This window comes from Bombina bombina, chromosome 5 (assembly GCF_027579735.1).
Source record: "Bombina bombina isolate aBomBom1 chromosome 5, aBomBom1.pri, whole genome shotgun sequence".
In the NCBI taxonomy this organism is placed as follows: Eukaryota; Metazoa; Chordata; class Amphibia; order Anura; family Bombinatoridae; genus Bombina; species Bombina bombina.
This window is the reverse complement of record NC_069503.1, coordinates 838,214,458-838,237,568: the sequence shown is the minus strand read 5'-3', so window position 1 is coordinate 838,237,568 and position 23,111 is coordinate 838,214,458. Positions and strand designations below refer to the sequence as shown.

Below are 23,111 nucleotides of genomic sequence, written 5' to 3'. Positions count from 1 at the left end.
CTTCGCAGCAGGCTGGAGCCCGTTTTTCCTCTCAGAGTGCAGTGAATGTCAGAGGGATGTGAAGAGAGTATTGCCTATTTGAATTCAATGTTCTCCTTCTACGGGATCTATTTCATAGGTTCTCTGTTATCGGTCGTAGAGATTCATCTCTTACCTCCCTTTTCAGATCGACAATATACTCTTATATACCATTACCTCTACTGATTCTCGTTTCAGTACTGGTTTGGCTATCTACTATATGTAGATGAGTGTCCTGGGGTAAGTAAGTCTTATTTTTTGTGACACTCTAAGCTATGGTTGGGCACTTAATATATAAAGTTCTAAATATATGTCTTTAAACTTATATTTGCCATGATTCAGGATGATCAATATTCCTTATTTCAGACAGTCAGTTTCATTATTTGGGATAATGCATATGAATAGTCAATTTTTTTCTTACCTTAAAAATTGTTTCAATTGACTTTTTTCCCTGTGGGCTGTTAGGCTCGCGGGGGCTGAAAATGCTTCAATTTATTGCGTCATTCTTGGCGCTGACTTTTTTGGCGCAAAAATTTTTTTTTATTTAAGTTGTTCGTGTTTGCGTCATTTTTTTGACGTTTTGCGCCAAAAATGACGGCGTCACCGGATGTGGCGTCATTCTTGGCGCCAAAAAAATTAAGGCGCCAATAATGTGGGCGTCTTTTTTGGCGCTAAAAAATGTGGGCGTCATTCTGGTCTCCACCTTTTTTTCACATTATTTCAGTCTCATTTTTCATTGCTTCTGGTTGCTAGAGGCTTGTTCATTGGCATTTTTTTCCCATTCCTGAAACTGTCATTTAAGGAATTTGATAAATTTTGCTTTATATGTTGTTTTTTCTTTTACATATTGCAAGATGTCTCAAATTGACCCTGGATCAGAATCTACTTCAGGAAAGACGCTGCCTGATGCTGGTTCTACCAAAGTTAAGTGCATTTGTTGTAAACTTGTGGTAACTGTTCCTCCGGCTGTAGTTTGTGATGAATGTCATGATAAACTTGCTAATGCAGATAGTATTTCCATTAGTAATATACCATTACCTGTTGCTGTTCCCTCAACATCTAATGCTCAGGATGTTCCTGTTAATATAAAAGAATTTGTTTCTAAATCTATTAGGAAGGCTATGTCTGTTATTTCCCCTTCCAGTAAACGTAAAAGGTCTTTTAAAACTTCTCATTTTTCAGATGAATTTTTAAATGACCGTCATCATTCTGATTTTTCTGTTTCTGATGAGGATTTTTCTGGTTCAGAGGATTCTGTCTCAGATATTGAAACTGATAAATCTTCATATTTAGTTAAAATGGAATTTATTCGCTCTTTACTTAAAGAAGTTTTAATCGCATTAGAGATGGAGGAATCTAGTCCTCTTGATACTAAATCTACTAAGCGTTTAAATTCGGTTTTTAAACCTCCTATAGTTATTCCAGAAGTTTTTCCTGTCCCTGATGCTATTTCTGAAGTAATTTCTAGGGAATGGAATAATCTGGGTACTTCATTTACTCCTTCTCAAAGGTTTAAGAAATTGTATCCTGTGCCATCTGACAGATTAGAGTTTTGGGACAAAATCCCTAAAGTTGATGGGGCTATCTCTACTCTTGCTAAACGTACTACTATTCCTACGGCAGATAGTACTTCCTTTAAGGATCCTTTAGATAGGAAGATTGAATCCTTTCTAAGGAAAGCTTATTTATGTTCAGGTAATCTTCTTAGGCCTGCTATTTCTTTGGCTGATGTTGCTGCCGCTTCCACTTTTTGGTTGGAGGCTTTAGCACAACAAGTATCAGACCATAATACTCATAGCATTGTTAAACTTCTTCAACATGCTAATAACTTTATTTGTGATGCCATCTTTGATATCATTAGAGTTGATGTCAGGTATATGTCTTTAGCTATTTTAGCTAGAAGAGCTTTATGGCTTAAAACTTGGAATGCAGATATGTCTTCTAAGTCAACTTTGCTTTCTCTTTCTTTCCAAGGTAATAAATTATTTGGTTCCCAGTTGGATTCTATTATTTCAACTGTTACTGGGGGGAAAGGAACTTTTTTGCCTCAGGACAAAAAATCTAAAGGTAAATATAGGGCTGCTAATCGTTTTCGTTCCTTTCGTCAGAATAAGGAACAGAAGCCTGACCCTTCCCCTAAAGGAACGGTTTCTGTTTGGAAACCTTCTCCAATCTGGAATAAATCCAAGCCTTTTAGAAAGTCAAAACCAGCTCCCAAGTCCACATGAAGGTGCGGCCCTCATTCCAGCACAGCTGGTAGGGGGCAGGTTACGATTTTTCAAAGACATTTGGATCAATTCGATTCACAGTCTTTGGATTCAGAACATTGTTTCACAAGGGTACAGAATAGGTTTCAAGGTAAGGCCGCCTGCGAAGAGATTTTTTCTCTCTCGCATTCCAATAAACCCAGTGAAGGCTCAGGCATTTCTGAAATGTGTTTCAGATCTAGAGTTGGCTGGAGTAATTGTGCCAGTTCCAGTTCTGGAACAGGGTCTGGGGTTTTACTCAAATCTTTTCATTGTACCAAAGAAGGAGAATTCCTTCAGACCAGTTCTGGATCTAAAGATATTGAATCGTTATGTAAGGATACCAACATTCAAAATGGTAATTATAAGGACTATTCTGCCTTTTGTTCAGCAAGGGCATTATATGTCCACAATAGATTTACAGGATGCATATCTTCATATTCCGATTCATCCAGATCACTTTCAGTTTCTGAGATTCTCTTTTCTAGACAAGCATTACCAGTTTGTGGCCCTTCCGTTTGGCCTAGCAACAGCTCCAAGGATCTTTTCAAAGGTTCTCGGTGCCCTTCTCTCTGTAATCAGAGAACAGGGTATTGCGGTATTTCCTTATTTGGACGATATCTTGGTACTTGCTCAGTCTTCACATTCTGCAGAATCTCATACGAATCAACTTGTGTCGTTTCTTCAAAGACATGGTTGGAGAATCAATTTATCAAAGAGTTTGTTGATTCCTCAGACTAAGGTAACCTTTTTGGGTTTTCAAATAGATTCAGTGTCCATGACCTTGTCTCTAACAGAAAAGAGACGTCTGAAATTGGTTTCAGCCTGTCGAAACCTTCAGTCTCAATCATTCCCTTCGGTAGCTTTATGCATGGAAATTCTAGGTCTCATGACTGCTGCATCGGACGCGATTCCCTTTGCTCGTTTTCACATGCGACCTCTTCAGCTTTGTATGCTGAACCAATCGTGCAGGGATTATACAAAGATATCACAATTAATATCCTTAAATCCCAATGTACGACACTCTCTGACGTGGTGGATAGATCACCATCATTTAGTCCAAGGGGCTTCTTTTGTTCGTCCAACCTGGACTGTGATCTCAACAGGTGCGAGTCTGTCAGGTTGGGGAGCTGTATGGGGATCTCTGACAGCGCAGGGGGTTTGGGAATCTCAGGAGGCGAGATTACCAATCAACATTTTGGAACTCCGTGCGATTTTCAGAGCTCTTCAGTTCTGGCCTCTTCTGAAGAGAGAATCGTTTATTTGTTTTCAGACAGACAATGTCACAACCGTGGCATATGTCAATCATCAGGGTGGGACTCACAGTCCTCCTGCTATGAAAGAAGTATCTCGGATACTTGTATGGGCGGAATCCAGCTCCTGTGTAATCTCTGCGGTTCACATCCCAGGTGTAGACAGTTGGGAAGCGGATTATCTCAGTCGCCAGACGTTACATCCGGGCGAATGGTCACTTCACCCAGAGGTATTTCTTCAGATTGTTCAAATCTGGGGACTTCCAGAAATAGATCTGATGGCCTCTCATCTAAACAAGAAACTTCCCAGGTATCTGTCCAGATCCAGGGATCCTCAGGCGGAGGCAGTGGACGCGTTGTCGCTTCCTTGGAATTATCATCCTGCCTATATCTTTCCGCCTCTAGTTTTTCTTCCAAAAGTGATTTCCAAAATTCTAATGGAACGTTCGTTTGTACTGCTGGTGGCTCCAGCATGGCCTCACAGGTTTTGGTATGCGGATCTCATTCGGATGGCCAGTTGACAACCTTGGACTCTTCCGTTAAGACCAGACATTCTATCTCAAGGCCCTTTTTTCCATCAGGATCTCAAATCATTAAATTTGAAGGTATGGAAATTGAACGCTTGATTCTTAGTCATAGAGGTTTCTCTGACTCAGTAATTAATACTATGTTACAGGCTCGTAAATCTGTGTCTAGGAGGATTTATTATCGAGTCTGGAAGACTTACATTTCTTGGTGTTCTTCTCATAAATTCTCCTGGCATTCTTTTAGAATTCCTAGAATTTTACAGTTTCATCAGGATGGTTTGGATAAAGGTTTGTCTGCAAGTTCCTTGAAAGGACAAATCTCTGCTCTTTCTGTTCTTTTTCACAGAAAGATTGCTAATCTTCCTGATATTCATTGTTTTGTACAGGCTTTTTTTCGTATCAAGCCTGTCATTAAGTCAATCTCTCCTCCTTGGAGTCTTAATTTGGTTCTGAGGGCTTTACAAGCTCCTCCGTTTGAACCTATGCATTCTCTGGACATTAAATTACTTTCTTGGAAAGTTCTGTTCCTTTTGGCCATCTCTTCTGCTAGTAAGTTTCTGAGTTATCTGCTCTTTCTTGTGAATCTCCTTTTCTGATTTTTCATCAGGATAAGGCAGTGTTGCGGACTTCATTTAAATTTTTACCTAAGGTTGTGAATTCTAACAACATTAGTAGAGAAATTGTTGTTCCTTCATTGTGTCCTAATCCTAAGAATTCAAAGGAGAGATCTTTACATTCTTTGGATGTAGTAAGAGCTTTGAAATATTATGTTGAAGCTACTAAATATTTTAGAAAGACTTCTAGTCTATTTGTTATCTTTTCTGGGTCCAGAAAAGGTCAGAAGGCCTCCGCCATTTCTTTGGCGTCTTGGTTAAAGTCTTTGATTCATCATGCTTATGTAGAGTCGGGTAAATCCCTGCCTCAAAGAATTACGGCTCATTCTACTAGGTCAGTTTCTACTTCCTGGGCGTTTAGGAATGAAGCTTCTGTTGATCAGATTTGCAAAGCAGCAACTTGGTCTTCTTTGCATACTTTTACTAAATTCTACCATTTTGATGTGTTTTCTTCTTCTGAAGCAGTTTTTGGTAGAAAAGTACTTCAGGCAGCTGTTTGATTCTTCTGCTTATAATTTCAATTTTTTTCATTATTGAGATTAAAACTTTTGTTTTGGGTTGTGGATTATTATTTTTCAGCGGAATTGGCTGTCTTTATTTTATCCCTCCCTCTCTAGTGACTCTTGCGTGGAAGTTCCACATCTTGGGTATTTATTATCCCATACGTCACTAGCTCATGGACTCTTGCTAATTACATGAAAGAAAACATAATTTATGTAAGAACTTACCTGATAAATTCATTTCTTTCATATTAGCAAGAGTCCATGAGGCCCACCCTTTTTTGTGGTGGTTATGATTTTTTTGTATAAAGCACAATTATTCCAATTCCTTATTTTGATGCTTTTGCTCCTTTCTTATCACCCCACTTCTTGGCTATTCGTTAAACTGAATTGTGGGTGTGGTGAGGGGTGTATTTATAGGCATTTTGAGGTTTGGGAAACTTTGCCCCTCCTGGTAGGAATGTATATCCCATACGTCACTAGCTCATGGACTCTTGCTAATATGAAAGAAATGAATTTATCAGGTAAGTTCTTACATAAATTATGTTTTTCCTTTCTCTTCCTAACTTCGGTCGAATGACTGGAGTGGGAGGGAAGGGAGGAGCTATATATTCAGCTCTGCTGTGGTGCTCTTTGCCACCTCCTGCTGACCAGGAGGCGATATCCCACAAGTAAGGATGAAATCCGTGGACTCATAGTATCTAAAAAGAAACAAATTTATCAGGTAAGCATACATTTTCCTTTAATTCTTACTTGATAAATGTATTTATTTCTTGACACAGTGAGTCCACGGCCCGCCCTTTTTTTCATACGGTTTGCTTTTCTATAAACTTCAGGCTCCTCTGCACTTTAGATTACCTTATTTCTCCTTTCCTTTTGGTCGAATGTGGGTAGGGGGAGTGGTATTTAACAGCTTTTGCTGTGGTGCCTCCTGCTGGTCAGGAGTAATATTCTCAACAGTAATTAAGATGATTTGTGGACTCACTGTGTCAAGAAATAGATACATTTATCAGGTAAGAATAAATTATGTTATATAGATATTTATGTACTGTGTATGTGTGTGTGTATATATATATATATATATATATTTATATTGTGTGTATATGTGATATGTGTATGTATGTTTGTGTATATATATATATATATATATATATATTGTGTGTGTATGTGTGTGTGTGTATATATATATATATATATATATATATCGCAAAAAGGAAGGCACTCGCCGGGTTTAATAAGGATAAAGTTTTATTCCTTATGAAGTAACGTTTCGGAGTTTTACCTCCGTTTTCAAACTGACAACCGGTAAAACTCCGAAACGTTACTTCATAAGGAATAAAACTTTATCCTTATTAAACCCGGCTAGTGCCTTCCTTTTTGCGATATGTTGGATCTGTGAATTATGCAGGATCTCTTTGATGTGCACCCCGGTGGTTCAAAGGTTACCGTGAGTACTAGGCCATTCTATAAAGACTATATATATATATATATATATATATATATATATATATATATATATATATATATATATATATATATATATATATATATATACAGGTAGCCCTCAGTTTACGCCAGGGTTAGGTTCAAGAAGGAATGGTTGTAAATCGAAACCGTTGTAAATTGAAACCCACTTTATAATGTAAGTCAATGGGAAGTGAGGGAGTTAGGTTCCAGGCCCCTCTCAAAATTATCATAAGTAACACCTAATACATTATTTTTAAAGCTTTGAAATGAAGACTTTAAATGCTAAACAGCATTATAAACCTAATAAAATGATCACACAACACAGACTTCACTTGCATTTTTCTGCAAACAGTTCTTTCTATGCATTCCAATCTGGACTGATTTATTGACAGGAAGATCTTGTTCCTTTGAAATCTGCTCAATAGCTCAGGTCTGGTTAAACTGATTAATTTCAGCTTGCTTGGCTTTGCTGCAACACAAGCGGACAGCTCCACTTACTGGCTATTTTAATAAATGCACTGCTTCTCAATGCTTTTCAATAGCAGTCACATGACTGGAAAAAAGGTTGTTATTCTGAAACGGTGTAAATTGAACCGTTGTAAACCGAGGGCCACCTGTATATATATATATATATATATATATATATATATATATATATGTTGTCATTGTTGACCAAACACAGATGGATGTTTATTTTCGAGTAAATTCACCTTATTCCCAATTAGACCTGTGTATTTTGGAGCAGAATTTCATTATTAAATCAACAATTCATATTGAAATAGAATAAATTAGTTCCCTAGCAATTCCATTAATCAATGGCTCATTATAGTTAAGTATCATGTCTCTTGAGACATATGTCCTCCTTTATTTTGTCCTGATTAAAACTTGCAAATGAAAAGGCATGGATTAGGTTCAAACTCCTTATATCTGTGTATTTTGGAGTTTCATACCCATATCAACCGTTCTTGTCGCCACAGAACAAACTAATCAGCCTGACTTAGCTAGTGCAGCTTTTTTGCATCTGAACATTTGGGCAGCTAAAGCAGATTTTTTAATGGACTTATTTAAAGCAGCAATAACATACTTATTTAAATCTTGCTAGATGTCTTGAAAGTATTTGTCAGCATTATTAATGTACGCTTAGAAAGTTTTCATTTTCAAACTGTTATGCAATGTTAGGATTAAATATTATCTCTACCATTGTAGCATTAAATAATAATTTAAATTATTTCACAGGGAGGCTCTTGCTGCACAGTTGGATCTGGCTTTAACCAAAGCTGAATCGGAACAACTTGCTCGGGCACTTCTGGAAGAGCAATGTTTTGAACTGTCTCAAGAAAACAAAAAGCTATCTATGCGAAGCAGGCAAGATATTACTGAGAAGGACCATACAATTTGTAAGGTAAATATTCTCATTTATTGGCCATTTGCTGAATAGTATTATTTTTATAGTAGTATTTTTATTTACTTAGGTGTTGTCAGGATAGGTTAAGTCCAGAGTTAGACCCAAATGCTATAATGAAGTTAGAATAACACTCTAGCACTGCGAGTATATTCCAGGATCTGACCCTGCGACAGCTGCAATAACATACTCACTGAAATAAACTGGAAGATGGTACAGCAGGGTCAGGAGAAGAAACTTCGGGTAGTTAAGGGTTAACCAAAAGAGTAATCCATCAAGCAATAACCGGCAACATGAAATCAGGCAGGAAGGGGTTAACCAGAAGGATTTGTCAAACAAGCAAAGTCCAGCAACGTGTTATCAGGCAGATTGGGGTTAAGCAGTAGAATTGTCTAGCAAGCAAAGTTCCAGCACCGTGTAATCCGGCAGTTTGGGGTTAACCAGTAGAATAGTTAAACAAGCAAAGTCCAGCAACGTGTTATCAGGTAGTTTGGGGTTAATCAGTAGAATGGTCTAGCAAGCAAAGTTCCAGCAGCGTGTAATCAGGCAATTTGGGGTTAAACAGTAGAATGGTCAAGCAAGCAAAGTTCCAGCAGCGTGTAATCAGGTAGTTTGGGGTTAAACAGTAGAATGGTCTAGCAAGCAAAGTTCCAGCAGCGTGTAATCAGGCAGTTTGGGGTTAAACAGTAGAATGGTCAAACAAGCAAAGTCCAGCAACGTGTTATCAGTCAGATTGAGGTTAAACAGTAGAATAGTCTAACAGGCAAAGTCCAGCAACGTGTTAACAAGCAGTTTGGGTTTAAACAGTGAAATGTTCCAACAAGCAAAGTCCAGATAACAGGAATCAGGCAGGAAGGGTTAAGCAGGGTAGGAGTCAAATAAGCCAGCAATTCTTAATCAAACAAGAAATACGAAAAGTACTCACAAGCCAGGAATTAGAACAAACAGGCCCCGAGGAGAGGCCGGAATAAGAAGGCCTTCTGACGTCAGCAGAAGGGGCAGACGAGAACAGGGTTGCTAAGCAACCAAGAAAGCACTACCGGGCTGACACAGGGAAGAAGGAAGCGATCAGCAGCAGAGCGATCGCGACAGGTGTCTAACAAAATCCTGAAGAAAAGTTACTTAGGTGTTGATCACAATTCTAAAGGAAAGTTTATCTAATGATTTTTTTGTAAAACCCTACATTAAATTTTATAGGAATTATTGTAGTTAAATCATTAGATAAACTTTTCTACAGGATTGTGATTCACTGCCCATATTTCTCCTACATAGGTGTGTCCGGTCCACGGCTTCATCCTTACTTGTGGGAATATTCTCTTCCCTAACAGGAAATGGCAAAGAGGCACACAGCAAAAGCTGTCCATATAGCCCCTCCTCTGGCCCCGCCCCCCAGTCATTCTCTTAGCCGCTCTGAACAAGTAGCATCTCCACGGGGATGGTAAAGAGTTTGTGGTGTTTAGTTGAAGTTTTTATTTCTTCTATCAAGAGTTTGTTATTTTAAAATAGTGCCGGTTTGTACTATTTACTCTACAACAGAAAGTGATGAAGATTTCTGTTAAAGAGGAATATGATTTTAGCACAAGTAACTAGAATCCATTGCTGTTACCACGCAGGACTGTTGAAACCAGAGAACTTCAGTTGGGGGTAACAGTTTGCAGACTCATCTGCTCCAGGTATGACCAGTCTCTTTTCTAACAACACATGGTAATGCTAGAAGACTGTCAGTTTTTTCCCTCAGGGGACCTAGTTAATAATAGAATCTTCATCTACCTATATATTTGTTGATTCCTGGTGCCTACTATTTACCTTAAAAATATAACTATTTAAAAGTAAAGTAGCCCTCGGATTGTAAGGGCTTAGCTTATCCTTCATTATAATGCTGTGGGCATCAGGTTGAATACATATAGCACTGCTTATTATATCAATCCAATTTAACTGGGTTTAAGTGTTTTTAACTCTTTCAGGCTACTTCTGTGTGAATGTTTGTTCCTAGTTGCTATAATAAAGTATTAAAGTATGAATGTAATGGAACATTTTAAACAAATAGAGTAATTCCACATTTATATGATCATTTGGAGTTAAAGAAATATATTTTTTGTGGCATCCTTTTCTAATAATCCTAAGTGTATCTCTTTGTACAATTAGTATTCCTAGTTGTTTAGAAAGTGATGAAGATTTCTGTTAAAGAGGAATATGATTTTAGCACAAGTAACTAGAATCCATTGTTGTTACCACGCAGGACTGTTGAAACCAGAGAACTTCAGTTGGGGGTAACAGTTTGCAGACTCATCTGCTCCAGGTATGACCAGTCTCTTTTCTAACAACACATGGTAATGCTAGAAGACTGTCAGTTTTTTCCCTCAGGGGACCGGTAAGCCATTTTCTTAGACTGAGTAACAGATTACAGGCTTATTTTTTTGGGCTTTGTACTGGTCGACACTGTTGTGGGCAAAATCGATTGACTTATATCACATTTTTATGGCATTTCTAATGTTTTGTGAACATAAATACACTTTGTGGAACGTTTTAATTATTCCTGGCATTGGTTTAGACGCCTAATCTAGTCAGGAAGGCCCCTTCATTCTAGTATGCAGAGGGAGGAGGCCTCATTTTCGCGCCTCAGTTGCACAGTTAATATCAAAGGCAGTGCATGCAGCTTCATGTGAGAGGGTCCTGTGGATAAGAAACAGACTCCGGAAGGCTTATTTCTGTGGTGAATAACCCCTAAGGAAGGTAAAAGATGCAGCAAAGGCTGTAGCAGGGACTGTAGTGTGTAAAACCGGTTAAAGTGAACAATTAGCTCCGGTTTGCTTATTTAAGGGCCTAGAGACTTCATATTTGGTGTGCAATACTTTCAAAGCATTAAGACACTGGGGTATAAATTTTATAAAAATCGGATATTGCCTTCATAGTTTTTTGAACATTCAGAAATAAAGTGTGTCATTTTATTATTTAAAGAGACAGTAACGGTTTTGTTTAAAATCGTTTTTATTGCATTAATAGCCTGCCTAAATCTGCCTAACATGTCTGTACCATCAGATAGCTTATGTTCTGTGTGTATAAGAGACCAAGGTGGTCCCCCCTTCAAGTGTATGTGATAATTGTGCCATGGCGTCCAAACAAAGTAAGGACAATACTGTCACATTTAATAAAATTGCCCAAGATGATTCTTCTAATGAAGGTAGTGGGGATAGTTCTACATCCTCTCCTTCTGTGTCTACACCAGTTTTGCCCGCGCAGGCGATACCTAGTACATCTAGTGCGCCAATGCTTGTTACTATGCAGCAATTAACAGCAGTAGTGGATAATTCAATAGCAAATCTTTTATCCAAACTGCCAGCATTTCAGAGAAAGCGTGATTGTTCAGTTTTAAATACAGAAAAGGATGAACAAGTAGACGCTGACGATACCTTATCTATTTTACCCTCACATCAATCGGAATTGGCAGTGAGGGAGGGGTTGTCTGAGGGAGAAATTTCTGACTCAGGAAAAATTTCTCAACAGGCAGAACCTGATATAGTAGCATTTAAATTTAAGCTAGAACATCTCCGTGCCCTGCTTAAGGAGGTACTAGCTACTCTGGATGATTGTGATTCTTTGGTTATCCCAGAGAAGTTGTGCAAATTGGACAAATTCTTAGAGGTCCCAGTGCACGCTGATGCTTTCCCGATACCCAAGAGGGTAGCGGACATAGTGAATAAGGAGTGGGAGAAGCCGGGTATACCGTTTGTCCCACCTCCTATATTTAAGAAAATGTTCCCCATTGTAGACCCCAGAAGGGACGCATGGCAGGCGGTCCCTAAGGTTGAGGGGGCAGTTTCAACGTTAGCAAAGCGCACAACTATTCCTATAGAGGACAGTTGCGCTTTCAAAGATCCTATGGATAAAAAATTGGAAGGATTGCTTAAAAACATTTTTGTTCACCAAGGTCTCCTTCTTCAACCAATTGCGTGTATTATTACTGTCACCTCAGCGGCGTCTTTTTGGTTCAAGGAATTAGAAAGCTCGCTCCAGAAGGAGACTTCATATGATGAAGTCATGGACAGAATTCACGCACTGAAGTTAGCTAATTCCTTTATATTGGATGCCGCTTTTCAAATAACGAAATTAGCGGCGAAAAACTCAGGATTTGCTATAGTGGCGCGCAGGGTGCTTTGGCTAAAATCCTGGTCGGCAGATGTGTCGTCCAAGACTAAATTACTTAATATTCCTTTCAAAGGTAAGACCCTTTTTGGGCCGGAATTGAAGGAGATTATTTCAGACATCACTGGGGGAAAGGGCCATGCCCTCCCACAAGATAGACCTTTCAAGGCTAAGAACAAGTCTAATTTTCGTTCCTTTCGCAATTTCAGGAACGGACCGGCTTCTAACTCTGCAGCCTCTAGACAAGAGGGCAATGCTGCCCAGCCCAAACCTGCATGGAAACCTGTGCAAGGCTGGAACAAGGGTAAACGGGCCAAGAAGCCTGCTGCTGCTACCAAGACAGCATGAAGAGGTAGCCCCCGATCCGGGACCGGATCTAGTAGGGGGCAGATTATCTCTCTTTGCTCAGGCTTGGGCAAAAGATGCTCCGGATCCCTGGGCACTAGAAATAGTCTCCCAGGGATATCTTCTAGAGTTCAAGGAACTTCCTCCAAGGGGAAGGTTCCACATGTCTCGCTTATCTTCAGACCAGATAAAGAAACAGGCATTCTTACATTGCGTAGGAGACCTATTAAAGATGGGAGTGATAAACCCAGTTCCCTCAGTGGAACAAGGTCTAGGCTTTTACTGGAACCTGTTTGTAGTCCCCAAAAAAGAGGGAACTTTCAGGCCAATTCTGGATTTAAAGATATTAAACAAGTTCCTCAGAGTTCCATCTTTCAAAATGGAAACCATTCGAACGATCTTGCCAACAATCCAGGAGGGTCAATATTTGACTACCGTGGACTTAAAGGATGCGTATCTGCATATCCCTATCCACAAAACTCATCATCAGTTCCTGAGGTTCGCCTTTCTGGACAAACATTACCAGTTCGTGGCTCTTCCTTTCGGTTTAGCCACCGCTCCCAGAATTTTCACAAAGGTGCTAGGGTCCCTTCTAGCGGTCCTAAGGCCGAGGGGCATTGCTGTTGCACCTTACCTAGACGACATTCTAATCCAAGCGTCGTCTCTTTCCAAAGCAAGGGCTCATACAGGCATTGTGTTGGCCTTTCTCAGATCTCATGGGTGGAAGGTGAACATAGAAAAAAGTTCCCTGTCCCCGTCCACAAGGGTTCCTTTTCTGGGAACAATAATAGATTCTGTGGAAATGAAGATTTTCCTGACAGAGGTCAGAAAGTTAAAGCTTCTAAACGCTTGTCGAGTTCTTCATTCTATTCCTCAACCCTCCATAGCTCAGTGCATGGAAGTAATCGAGCTAATGGTTGCAGCAATGGACGTGGTTCCTTTTGCTCGAATTCATTTAAGACCTTTGCAGCTGTGCATGCTCAAACAGTGGAATGGGAATTATACGGACTTGTCTCCCCAAATTCAAGTAGACCAGGTAACCAGGGATTCGCTCCTCTGGTGGTTGACTCAGGATCACCTGTCTCAGGGAATGAGTTTCCGCAGACCGGAGTGGGTCATTGTTACGACCGACGCCAGCCTCCTGGGCTGGGGCGCGGTCTGGGACTCTCTGAAAGCTCAGGGTCTATGGTCTCGGGAAGAGTCTCTTCTCCCGATAAACATTTTGGAACTGAGAGCGATATTCAATGCGCTCCTGGCTTGGCCTCAACTAGCGAAGGCCAGGTTCATAAGATTTCAGTCGGACAACATGACGACTGTAGCGTACATCAATCATCAGGGGGGAACAAAGAGTTCCTTAGCGATGAGAGAGGTCTCCAAGATCATCAATTGGGCGGAGGATCACTCCTGCCATCTATCTGCAATTCACATCCCAGGAGTAGACAACTGGGAAGCGGACTATCTGAGTCGTCAGACCTTCCATCTGGGGGAGTGGGAACTTCACCCGGAGGTCTTTGCCCAGTTAACCCAACTATGGGGCATTCCGGATATGGATCTGATGGCGTCTCATCAGAACTTCAAGGTTCCTCGCTACGGGTCCAGATCCAGAGATCTCAAGGCGGCACTGGTGGATGCATTAGTGGCGCCCTGGTCGTTCAATCTGGCTTATGCGTTTCCACCGTTTCCTCTCCTTCCCAGGCTTGTAGCCAGGATCAAACAGGAGAAGGCCTCAGTGATTCTAATAGCTCCTGCATGGCCACGCAGGACTTGGTATGCAGACCTGGTGAATATGTCATCGGTTCCACCATGGAAGCTACCTTTGAGGCAGGATCTTCTAGTACAAGGTCCATTCAGACACCCAAATCTAGTCTCTCTGCAACTGACTGCTTGGAAATTGAACGCTTGATTCTATCTAAGCGTGGGTTTTCAGATTCGGTTATAGATACTCTGGTTCAAGCCAGAAAACCGGTGACTAGGAAAATTTACCATAAGATATGGCAGAAATATATCCGTTGGTGCGATTCCATAGGATTTTCTTGGAGTAAAATCAAAATTCCGAGAATACTTTCCTTTCTCCAAGAGGGTTTGGATAAAGGTTTGTCAGCTAGCTCTTTAAAAGGACAGATATCTGCTCTGTCTGTTTTGTTGCACAAACGTCTGGCAGTCGTGCCAGATGTACAGGTGTTTGTACAGGCGTTAGCTAGAATCAAGCCTGTCTACAGACCCATGACTCCTCCATGGAGTCTAAATTTAGTTCTTTCAGTTCTTCAAGGGGTTCCATTTGAACCTTTACATTCCATAGATATTAAGTTACTATCTTGGAAAGTTCTGTTTTTGGTTGCTATTTCTTCTGCTAGAAGAGTTTCTGAATTGTCTGCTTTGCAGTGTACTTCTCCCTATCTGGTGTTCCATACAGATAAGGTAGTTTTACGTACCAAGCCTGGTTTTCTTCCAAAAGTGGTTTCCAACAGGAATATTAACCAGGAAATAGTTGTTCCTTCTCTGTGTCCGAATCCAGCTTCAAAGAAGGAATGTTTGTTACACAACCTAGATGTGGTCCGTGCTTTAAAATTCTACTTAGAAGCAACTAAGGATTTTAGACAGACTTCTTCCTTGTTTGTCGTTTATTCTGGTAAGAGGAGAGGGCAGAAAGCTACTGCTACCTCTCTTTCTTTTGGCTGAAAAGCATCATCCGATTGGCTTATGAGACTGCCGGACGGCAGCCTCCTGAACGAATTACAGCCCACTCTACTAGGGCTGTGGCTTCCACATGGGCCTTCAAGAACAAGGCTTCTGTTGATCAGATCTGTAAGGCAGCGACTTGGTCTTCACTGCACACTTTTACAAAATTTTACAAATTCGATACTTTTGCTTCTTCGGAGGCTGTTTTTGGGAGAAAGGTTTTGCAAGCTGTGGTGCCTTCCGTTTAGGTTGCCTGACTGGGGGGCGGGGCCAGAGGAGGGGCTATATGGACAGCTTTTGCTGTGTGCCTCTTTGCCATTTCCTGTTAGGGAAGAGAATATTCCCACAAGTAAGGATGAAGCCGTGGACTGGACACACCGTAGGAGAAAGGAATTTATCAGGTAAGATATAAATTCTGTTTTTTAAAGATGTATATTACTTATAAATGTTTGCATCCTTTTAATTTTACTGTTCAATGTGTTAAGTGAACAGCATTACAATACTTTGTCTTGTTAAGTGTGGTCAGTCCACGGGTCATCATTACTTCTGGGATATTAACTCCTCCCCAGCAGGAAGTGCAAGAGGATTCACCCAGCAGAGCTGCCATATAGCTCCTCCCCTCTACGTCACACCCAGTCATTCTCTTGCACCCAACTAATAGATAGGATGTGTGAGAGGACTGTGGTGATTATACTTAGTTTTATACCTTCAATCAAAAGTTTGTTATTTTATAACAGCACCGGAGTGTGTTGTTCCTTCTCTGGTAGAATTTGAAGAAGAATCTACCTGAGTTTTTTGTATGATTTTAGCCGGCGTAGTTAAGATCATATTGCTGTTCTCGGCCATCTGAGGAGTGAGGTAAACTTCAGATCAGGGGACAGCGGGCAGGTTAATCTGCAAAGAGGTATGTAGCAGCATATTATTTTCTGACAATGGAATTGACTGAGAAAATTCTGCCATACCGATATAATGTAAGCTCAGCCTTAAATGCAGTAGTAGCAACTGGTATCAGGCTGTCATGTAGGTATATTTACACTTCAGTATTCTGGGGAATGGCACTTCACTGGGATAATACTGTATGCATAAGTTTTTAGCCTAATTTGCAGTGACTAGCAACAGGCTTTCTAATGACATTTCATTTATTTGATGTTAAACGTTTTTGCTGGCATGTTAAATCGTTTAATTTTCTGAGGTACTGGGTGAAAAAATGTTTTGGGCACTGTTTTTTTCCACTTGGCAGTCGTTTTATTTAATTTAAGACAGTTTACTGATCTCCCTCACTGTTGTGTGTGAGGGGGAGGGGCCTATTTTGGCGCTTTTGCTACGCATCAAAAAATTCAGTCAGAAGTCTCTTGTCTTCCCTGCATGATCCGGTTCGTCTCTACAGAGCTCAGGGGTCTTCAAAACTTATTTTGAGGGAGGAAATCACTCACAGCAGAGCTGTGAGATTGTAACTGACTGTGATAAAAAACGTTTATTTCTGTACTTTTTTTCTGCTATTCAGGGTTAGTTATCCATTACTAATGGGGGCAATCCTTTGCTAAAATTGTGTTTTTACCGGAAAGAATTTGATGTTATAGTTTCTCAAGTTTATTATTTCTCAACTGTCATAACTTTTTTCTGTGCTTCTTAAAGGCACAGTACGTTTTCATATTATTTGTAAATTGCTTTGAAAAGTATTTCCAAGTTGCTAGTTTATTTGCTAGTGTGTTAAACATGTCTGATTCAGAGGAATATCTCTGTGCTATATGTGCTAAAGCCAAAGTGGAGCCCAATAGAAATTTATGTACTAATTGCATTGATGCTACTTTACATAAAAGTCAATCTGTACAAATTGAACATATTTCACCAAACAACGAGGGGAGAGTTATGCCGACTAACTCGCCTCACGTGTCAGTACCTGCATCTCCCGCTCGGGAGGTGCGTGATATTGTAGCGCCGAGTACATCAGGGCGGCCATTACAAATCACATTACAGGATATGGCTAATGTTATGACTGAAGTTTTGGCTAAATTACCAGAACTAAGAGGTAAGCGTGATCACTCTGGGGTGAGAACAGAGTGCGCTGTTGATAATAGGGCCATGTCTGATACTGCGTCACAGTATGCTGAACGTGAGGACGGAGAGCTTCAATCTGCAGGTGACGGTTCTGATCCCAATAGAATGGATTCAGACATTTCTAATTTTAAGTTTAAACTCGAAAACCTCCGTGTACTGTTAGGGGAGGTATTAGCAGCTCTGAATGATTGTAACACCGTTGCAATCCCAGAAAAATTATGTAGGCTGGATAGATACTATGCGGTACCGGCGAGTACTGACGTATTTCCTATACCTAAGAGGCTTACAGAGATAATTACTAAGGAGTGGGATAGGCCCGGTGTACCCTTTTCCCCCCCTCCTGTGTTTAGAAAAATGTTTCCAATAGACGCCACCACACGGGACTTATGGCAGACGGTCCCTAAGGTGGAGGGAGCGGTTTCTACTCTGGCTAAGCGTACCACTATCCCGGTGGAGGATAGCTGTGCCTTTTCAGATCCAATGGATAAAAAATTAGAGGGTTACCTTAAGAAAATGTTTGTTCAACAAGGTTTTATATTGCAACCCCTTGCATGTATTGCGTCTGTCACGGCCGCGGCCGCTTTTTGGTCCGAGTCCCTGGAAGAGACTCTTGACTCAATAACTATAGATGAGATTTCAAACAAGCTTAAGACACTTAAGCTAGCTAATTCATTTATTTCGGATGCCGTAGTACATTTAACTAAACTTACGGCTAAGAATTCCGGATTCGCCATTCAGGCACGCAGAGCACTGTGGCTAAAATCCTGGTCAGCTGACGTTACTTCTAAATCTAAATTACTTAACATACCTTTCAAAGGGCAGACCTTATTCGGGCCCGGGTTGAAAGAAATTATCGCTGACATTACAGGAGGTAAAGGCCATGCCCTGCCTCAAGACAGAGCCAAACCTAAGGCTAGACAGTCTAATTTTCGTTCCTTTCGTAATTTCAAAGCAGGAGCAGCATCAACTTCCTCTGCACCAAAACAGGAAGGAGCTGTTGCTCGCTACAGACAAGGCTGGAGACCTAACCAGTCCTGGAACAAGGGCAAGCAGGCCAGGAAACCTGCTGCTGCCCCTAAGACAGCATGAATTGAGGGCCCCCGATCCGGGAACGGATCTAGTGGGGGGCAGACTTTCTCTCTTCGCCCAGGCTTGGGCATGAGATGTCCAGGATCCCTGGGCGTTAGAGATCATATCTCAGGGATATCTTCTGGACTTCAAATCCTCTCCCCCAAAAGGGAGATTTCATCTGTCAAGGTTGTCAACAAACCAAATAAAGAAAGAGGCTTTCTACGCTGTGTACAAGATCTTTTACTAATGGGAGTGATCCATCCGGTTCCGCGGTCGGAACACGGACAAGGGTTTTACTCAAATCTGTTTGTGGTTCCCAAAAAAGAGGGAACTTTCAGGCCAATCTTGGATTTAAAGATCCTAAACAAATTCCTAAGAGTTCCATCGTTCAAAATGGAAACTATTCGGACAATTCTACCCATGATCCAAAAGGGTCAGTACATGACCACAGTGGATTTAAAGGATGCTTACCTTCACATACCGATTCACAAGGATCATTACCGGTATCTAAGGTTTGCCTTCCTAGATAGGCATTACCAGTTTGTAGCTCTTCCATTCGGATTAGCTACGGCTCCAAGAATCTTCACAAAGGTTCTGGTGCTCTTCTGGCGGTACTAAGACCGCGAGGAATTTCGGTAGCTCCGTACCTAGACGACATTCTGATATAAGCTTCAAGCTTTCAAACTGCCAAGTCTCATACAGAGTTAGTACTGGCATTTCTAAGGTCGCATGGATGGAAGGTGAACGAAAAGAAGAGTTCTCTCTTTCCACTCACAAGAGTTCCCTTCTTGGGGACTCTTATAGATTCTGTAGAAATGAAGATCTATCTGACAGAAGACAGGTTAACAAAGCTTCAAAATGCATGCCGTGTCCTTCATTCCATTCAACACCCGTCAGTGGCTCAATGCATGGAGGTAATCGGCTTGATGGTAGCGGCAATGGACATAGTACCCTTTGCACGCCTACATCTCAGAGTGCTGCTATTGTGCATGCTAAGTCAGTGGAATGGGGATTACTCAGACTTGTCCCCTACTCTGAATCTGGATCAAGAGACCAGAAATTCTCTTCTATGGTGGCTTTCTCGGCCACATCTGTCCAGGGGGATGCCATTCAGCAGGCCAGATTGGACAATTGTAACAACAGACGCCAGCCTACTAGGTTGGGGCGCTGTCTGGAATTCTCTGAAGGCTCAGGGACAATGGAATCAGGAGGAGAGTCTCCTGCCAATAAACATTCTGGAATTGAGAGCAGTTCTCAATGCCCTTCTGGCTTGGCCCCAGTTAACAACTCGGGGGTTCATCAGGTTTCAGTCGGACAACATCACGACTGTAGCTTACATCAACCATCAGGGAGGGACAAGAAGCTCCCTAGCAATGATGGAAGTATCAAAGATAATTCGCTGGGTAGAGTCTCACTCTTGCCACCTGTCAGCAATCCACATCCCGGGAGTGGAGAACTGGGAGGCGGATTTCCTAAGTCGTCAGACTTTTCATCCGGGGGAGTGGGAACTTCATCCGGAAGTCTTTGCCCAAATTCTTCGACGTTGGGGCAAACCAGAGATAGATCTCATGGCGTCTCGACAGAACGCCAAGCTTCCTTGTTACGGGTCCAGATCCAGGGATCCGGGAGCGGTTCTGATAGATGCTTTGACAGCACCTTGGACCTTCGGGATGGCTTATGTGTTTCCACCCTTCCCGATGCTTCCTCGATTGATTGCCAGAATCAAACAGGAGATAGCATCGGTGATTCTAATAGCGCCTGCGTGGCCACGCAGGACTTGGTATGCAGATCTAGTGGACATGTCATCCTGTCCACCTTGGTCTCTGCCTCTGAGACAGGACCTTCTGATTCAGGGTCCCTTCAAACATCAAAATCTAATTTCTCTGAAGCTGACTGCTTGGAAATTGAACGCTTGATTTTATCAAAACGTGGTTTTTCTGAGTCAGTAATTGATACCTTAATACAGGCTAGGAAGCCTGTTACCAGAAAGATTTACCATAAAATATGGCGTAAATACTTATATTGGTGCGAATCCAAAAGTTACTCATGGAGTAAGGTTAGGATTCCTAGGATATTGTCTTTTCTACAAGAAGGTTTAGAAAAGGGTTTATCCGCTAGTTCCTTAAAGGGACAGATTTCAGCTCTGTCCATTCTTTTACACAAACGTCTGTCAGAGGTTCCGGACGTTCAAGCTTTTTGTCAGGCTTTAGCTAGGATCAAGCCTGTGTTTAAAACTGTTGCTCCACCATGGAGTTTGAACTTAGTTCTTAATGTTTTACAGGGTGTTCCGTTTGAACCCCTTCATTCCATTGATATCAAGCTGTTATCTTGGAAAGTTCTGTTTTTAATGGCTATTTCCTCGGCTCGAAGAGTCTCTGAGTTATCTGCCTTACATTGTGATTCTCCTTATCTGATTTTTCATTCAGACAAGGTAGTTCTGCGTACTAAACCTGGGTTCTTACCTAAGGTGGTCACTAACAGGAATATCAATCAAGAGATTGTTGTTCCATCTTTGTGTCCTAATCCTTCTTCGAAGAAGGAACGTCTTCTACACAATCTAGATGTAGTCCGTGCCCTGAAATTTTATCTACAGGCAACTAAGGATTTTCGACAAACGTCTTCCCTGTTTGTCGTTTATTCTGGTCAGAGGAGAGGTCAAAAAGCTTCGGCTACCTCTCTCTCTTTTTGGCTTCGTAGCATAATACGTTTAGCCTATGAGACTGCTGGACAGCAGCCTCCTGAAAGAATTACAGCTCATTCTACTAGAGCTGTGGCTTCCACTTGGGCCTTTAAGAATGAGGCTTCTGTTGAACAGATTTGCAAGGCTGCAACTTGGTCTTCTCTTCATACTTTTTCCAAATTTTACAAATTTGACACTTTTGCTTCTTCGGAGGCTGTTTTTGGGAGAAAGGTTCTTCAGGCAGTGGTTCCTTGCGTATAAAGAGCCTGCCTGTCCCTCCCGTCATCCGTGTACTTTAGCTTTGGTATTGGTATCCCAGAAGTAATGATGACCCGTGGACTGACCACACTTAACAGGAGAAAACAAAATTTATGCTTACCTGATAAATTCCTTTCTCCTGTAGTGTGGTCAGTCCACGGCCCGCCCTGTTTTTATGGCAGGTCTAAATTTTTAAATTATACTCCAGTCACCACTGCACCCTTTGGCTTCTCCTTTCTCGTTGGTTCTCGGTCGAATGACTGGGTGTGACGTAGAGGGGAGGAGCTATATGGCAGCTCTGCTGGGTGAATCCTCTTGCACTTCCTGTTGGGGAGGAGTTAATATCCCAGAAGTAATGATGACCCGTGGACTGACCACACTACAGGAGAAAGGAATTTATCAGGTAAGCATAAATTTTGTTTTTATTATGAATATAGTATTTGTAATATAGTATTTTTCACAGTCTCAAATAATCATTTGCCAAAATTAGGTTCTTTCATTTCCATATATTCCTTGCCCATTCTTGCTATAGCACATCACCAGTAACATAGGCTAGGCAGTCTCTCAGCTCCGGCATTCTATTTTTTTTTCTGTTCCTGCAGTGTAATTTGTTCACTTTTGCAAGTCTAACCGCTCTTTAAACTGTAAAGAACAAAACAAACAAAAAGCAGCGCTTCACAAAAGATGTTATAGAGTGAATAGTAACAATGTTACAAACAGTCTTACGGCCCGACAAGTCCTCTATGGCGTATAGGGGTGTAAGAATGAATCCACCATCAATGTTAGTTATTTCCAGCAGGTCCTAGTGCAGCCGTTCTCCGTCCTGTGTCTCTCTCCCTACACTGGATAGAAACGTGATGCAATTTTTACTGTGAAAAAAGAAAAGTGCAGAGGGACCAGATTCAAGGTAGTAGTTTTATTCACAGGTATACACGACACAGTACAAATCCTACTTACAAAAGGTAGGTTAAAACAAACCTTTCACAATCTATGATGTGAACATATACGGTCCGGATAGGAATAACCCACAGCTAGCTCGTCCGTCTCACCGCCACTTCAGGAAACTGCACACACCTAGGATCACAGCGGGGAACTTCCTCCGGTCCTTTCCAGTCAATCTAAAGTGCTTGACGCGTTTCCCCCGGAGTACGCCCAGGCTTTTTCAAGAGGGCTCTTGCTCTTGAAAAAGCTCTCAGGAATCTCTCAGGAATCCATATCCCAGGGGTAGAGAACTGGGAGGCGGATTTCCTAAGTCGTCAGACTTTTCATCTGGGGGAGTGGGAGCTCCGTCCGGAGATATTTGCCCAGCTGACTCAGCTATGGGGCACACCAGAATTGGATCTGATGGCGTCCCGACAGAACGCCAAACTTCCGCGTTACGGGTCCAGGTCCCAGGATCCACAGGCGGTACTGATAGATGCTCTAGTGCCCTGGTCCTTCAATCTGGCTTATGTATTTCCACCGTTTCCTCTCCTCCCACGTCTAGTTGCCAGAATCAAGCAGGAGAGAGCTTCGGTGATTCTGATCGCGCCTGCGTGGCCACGCAGGACTTGGTATGCAGACCTGGTGGACATGTCATCTGATCCACCGTGGACTCTGCCAATGAGGCAGGACCTTCTAATCCAAGGTCCATTCAAGCATCCAAATCTAATTTCTCTGCGTCTGACTGCTTGGAGATTGAACGCCTGATTCTATCAAAGAGTGGTTTCTCTGAGTCGGTCATTGATACCCTGATTCAGGCTAGAAAGCCTGTCACCAGGAAAATCTATCATAAGATTTGGCGCAAATATCTTTGTTGGTGTGAATCCAAGGGTTACTCATGGAGTAAGATTAGGATTCCTAGAATTTTG

General features: G+C 41.5%; 1 protein-coding gene across 1 annotated transcript in view; it reads left to right on the top strand.

The window, feature by feature from the left end:
• ROCK1 (Rho associated coiled-coil containing protein kinase 1) overlaps positions 1 to 23,111 on the top strand; it is a 1,092,122-nt gene that overhangs the window by 858,526 nt on the left and 210,485 nt on the right. Inside the window, exon 23 of the mRNA XM_053714968.1 lies at positions 7,862 to 8,027. Coding sequence (XP_053570943.1) covers positions 7,862 to 8,027 — 166 coding nt within the window. The remainder of the gene's footprint in view (positions 1 to 7,861; positions 8,028 to 23,111) is intronic.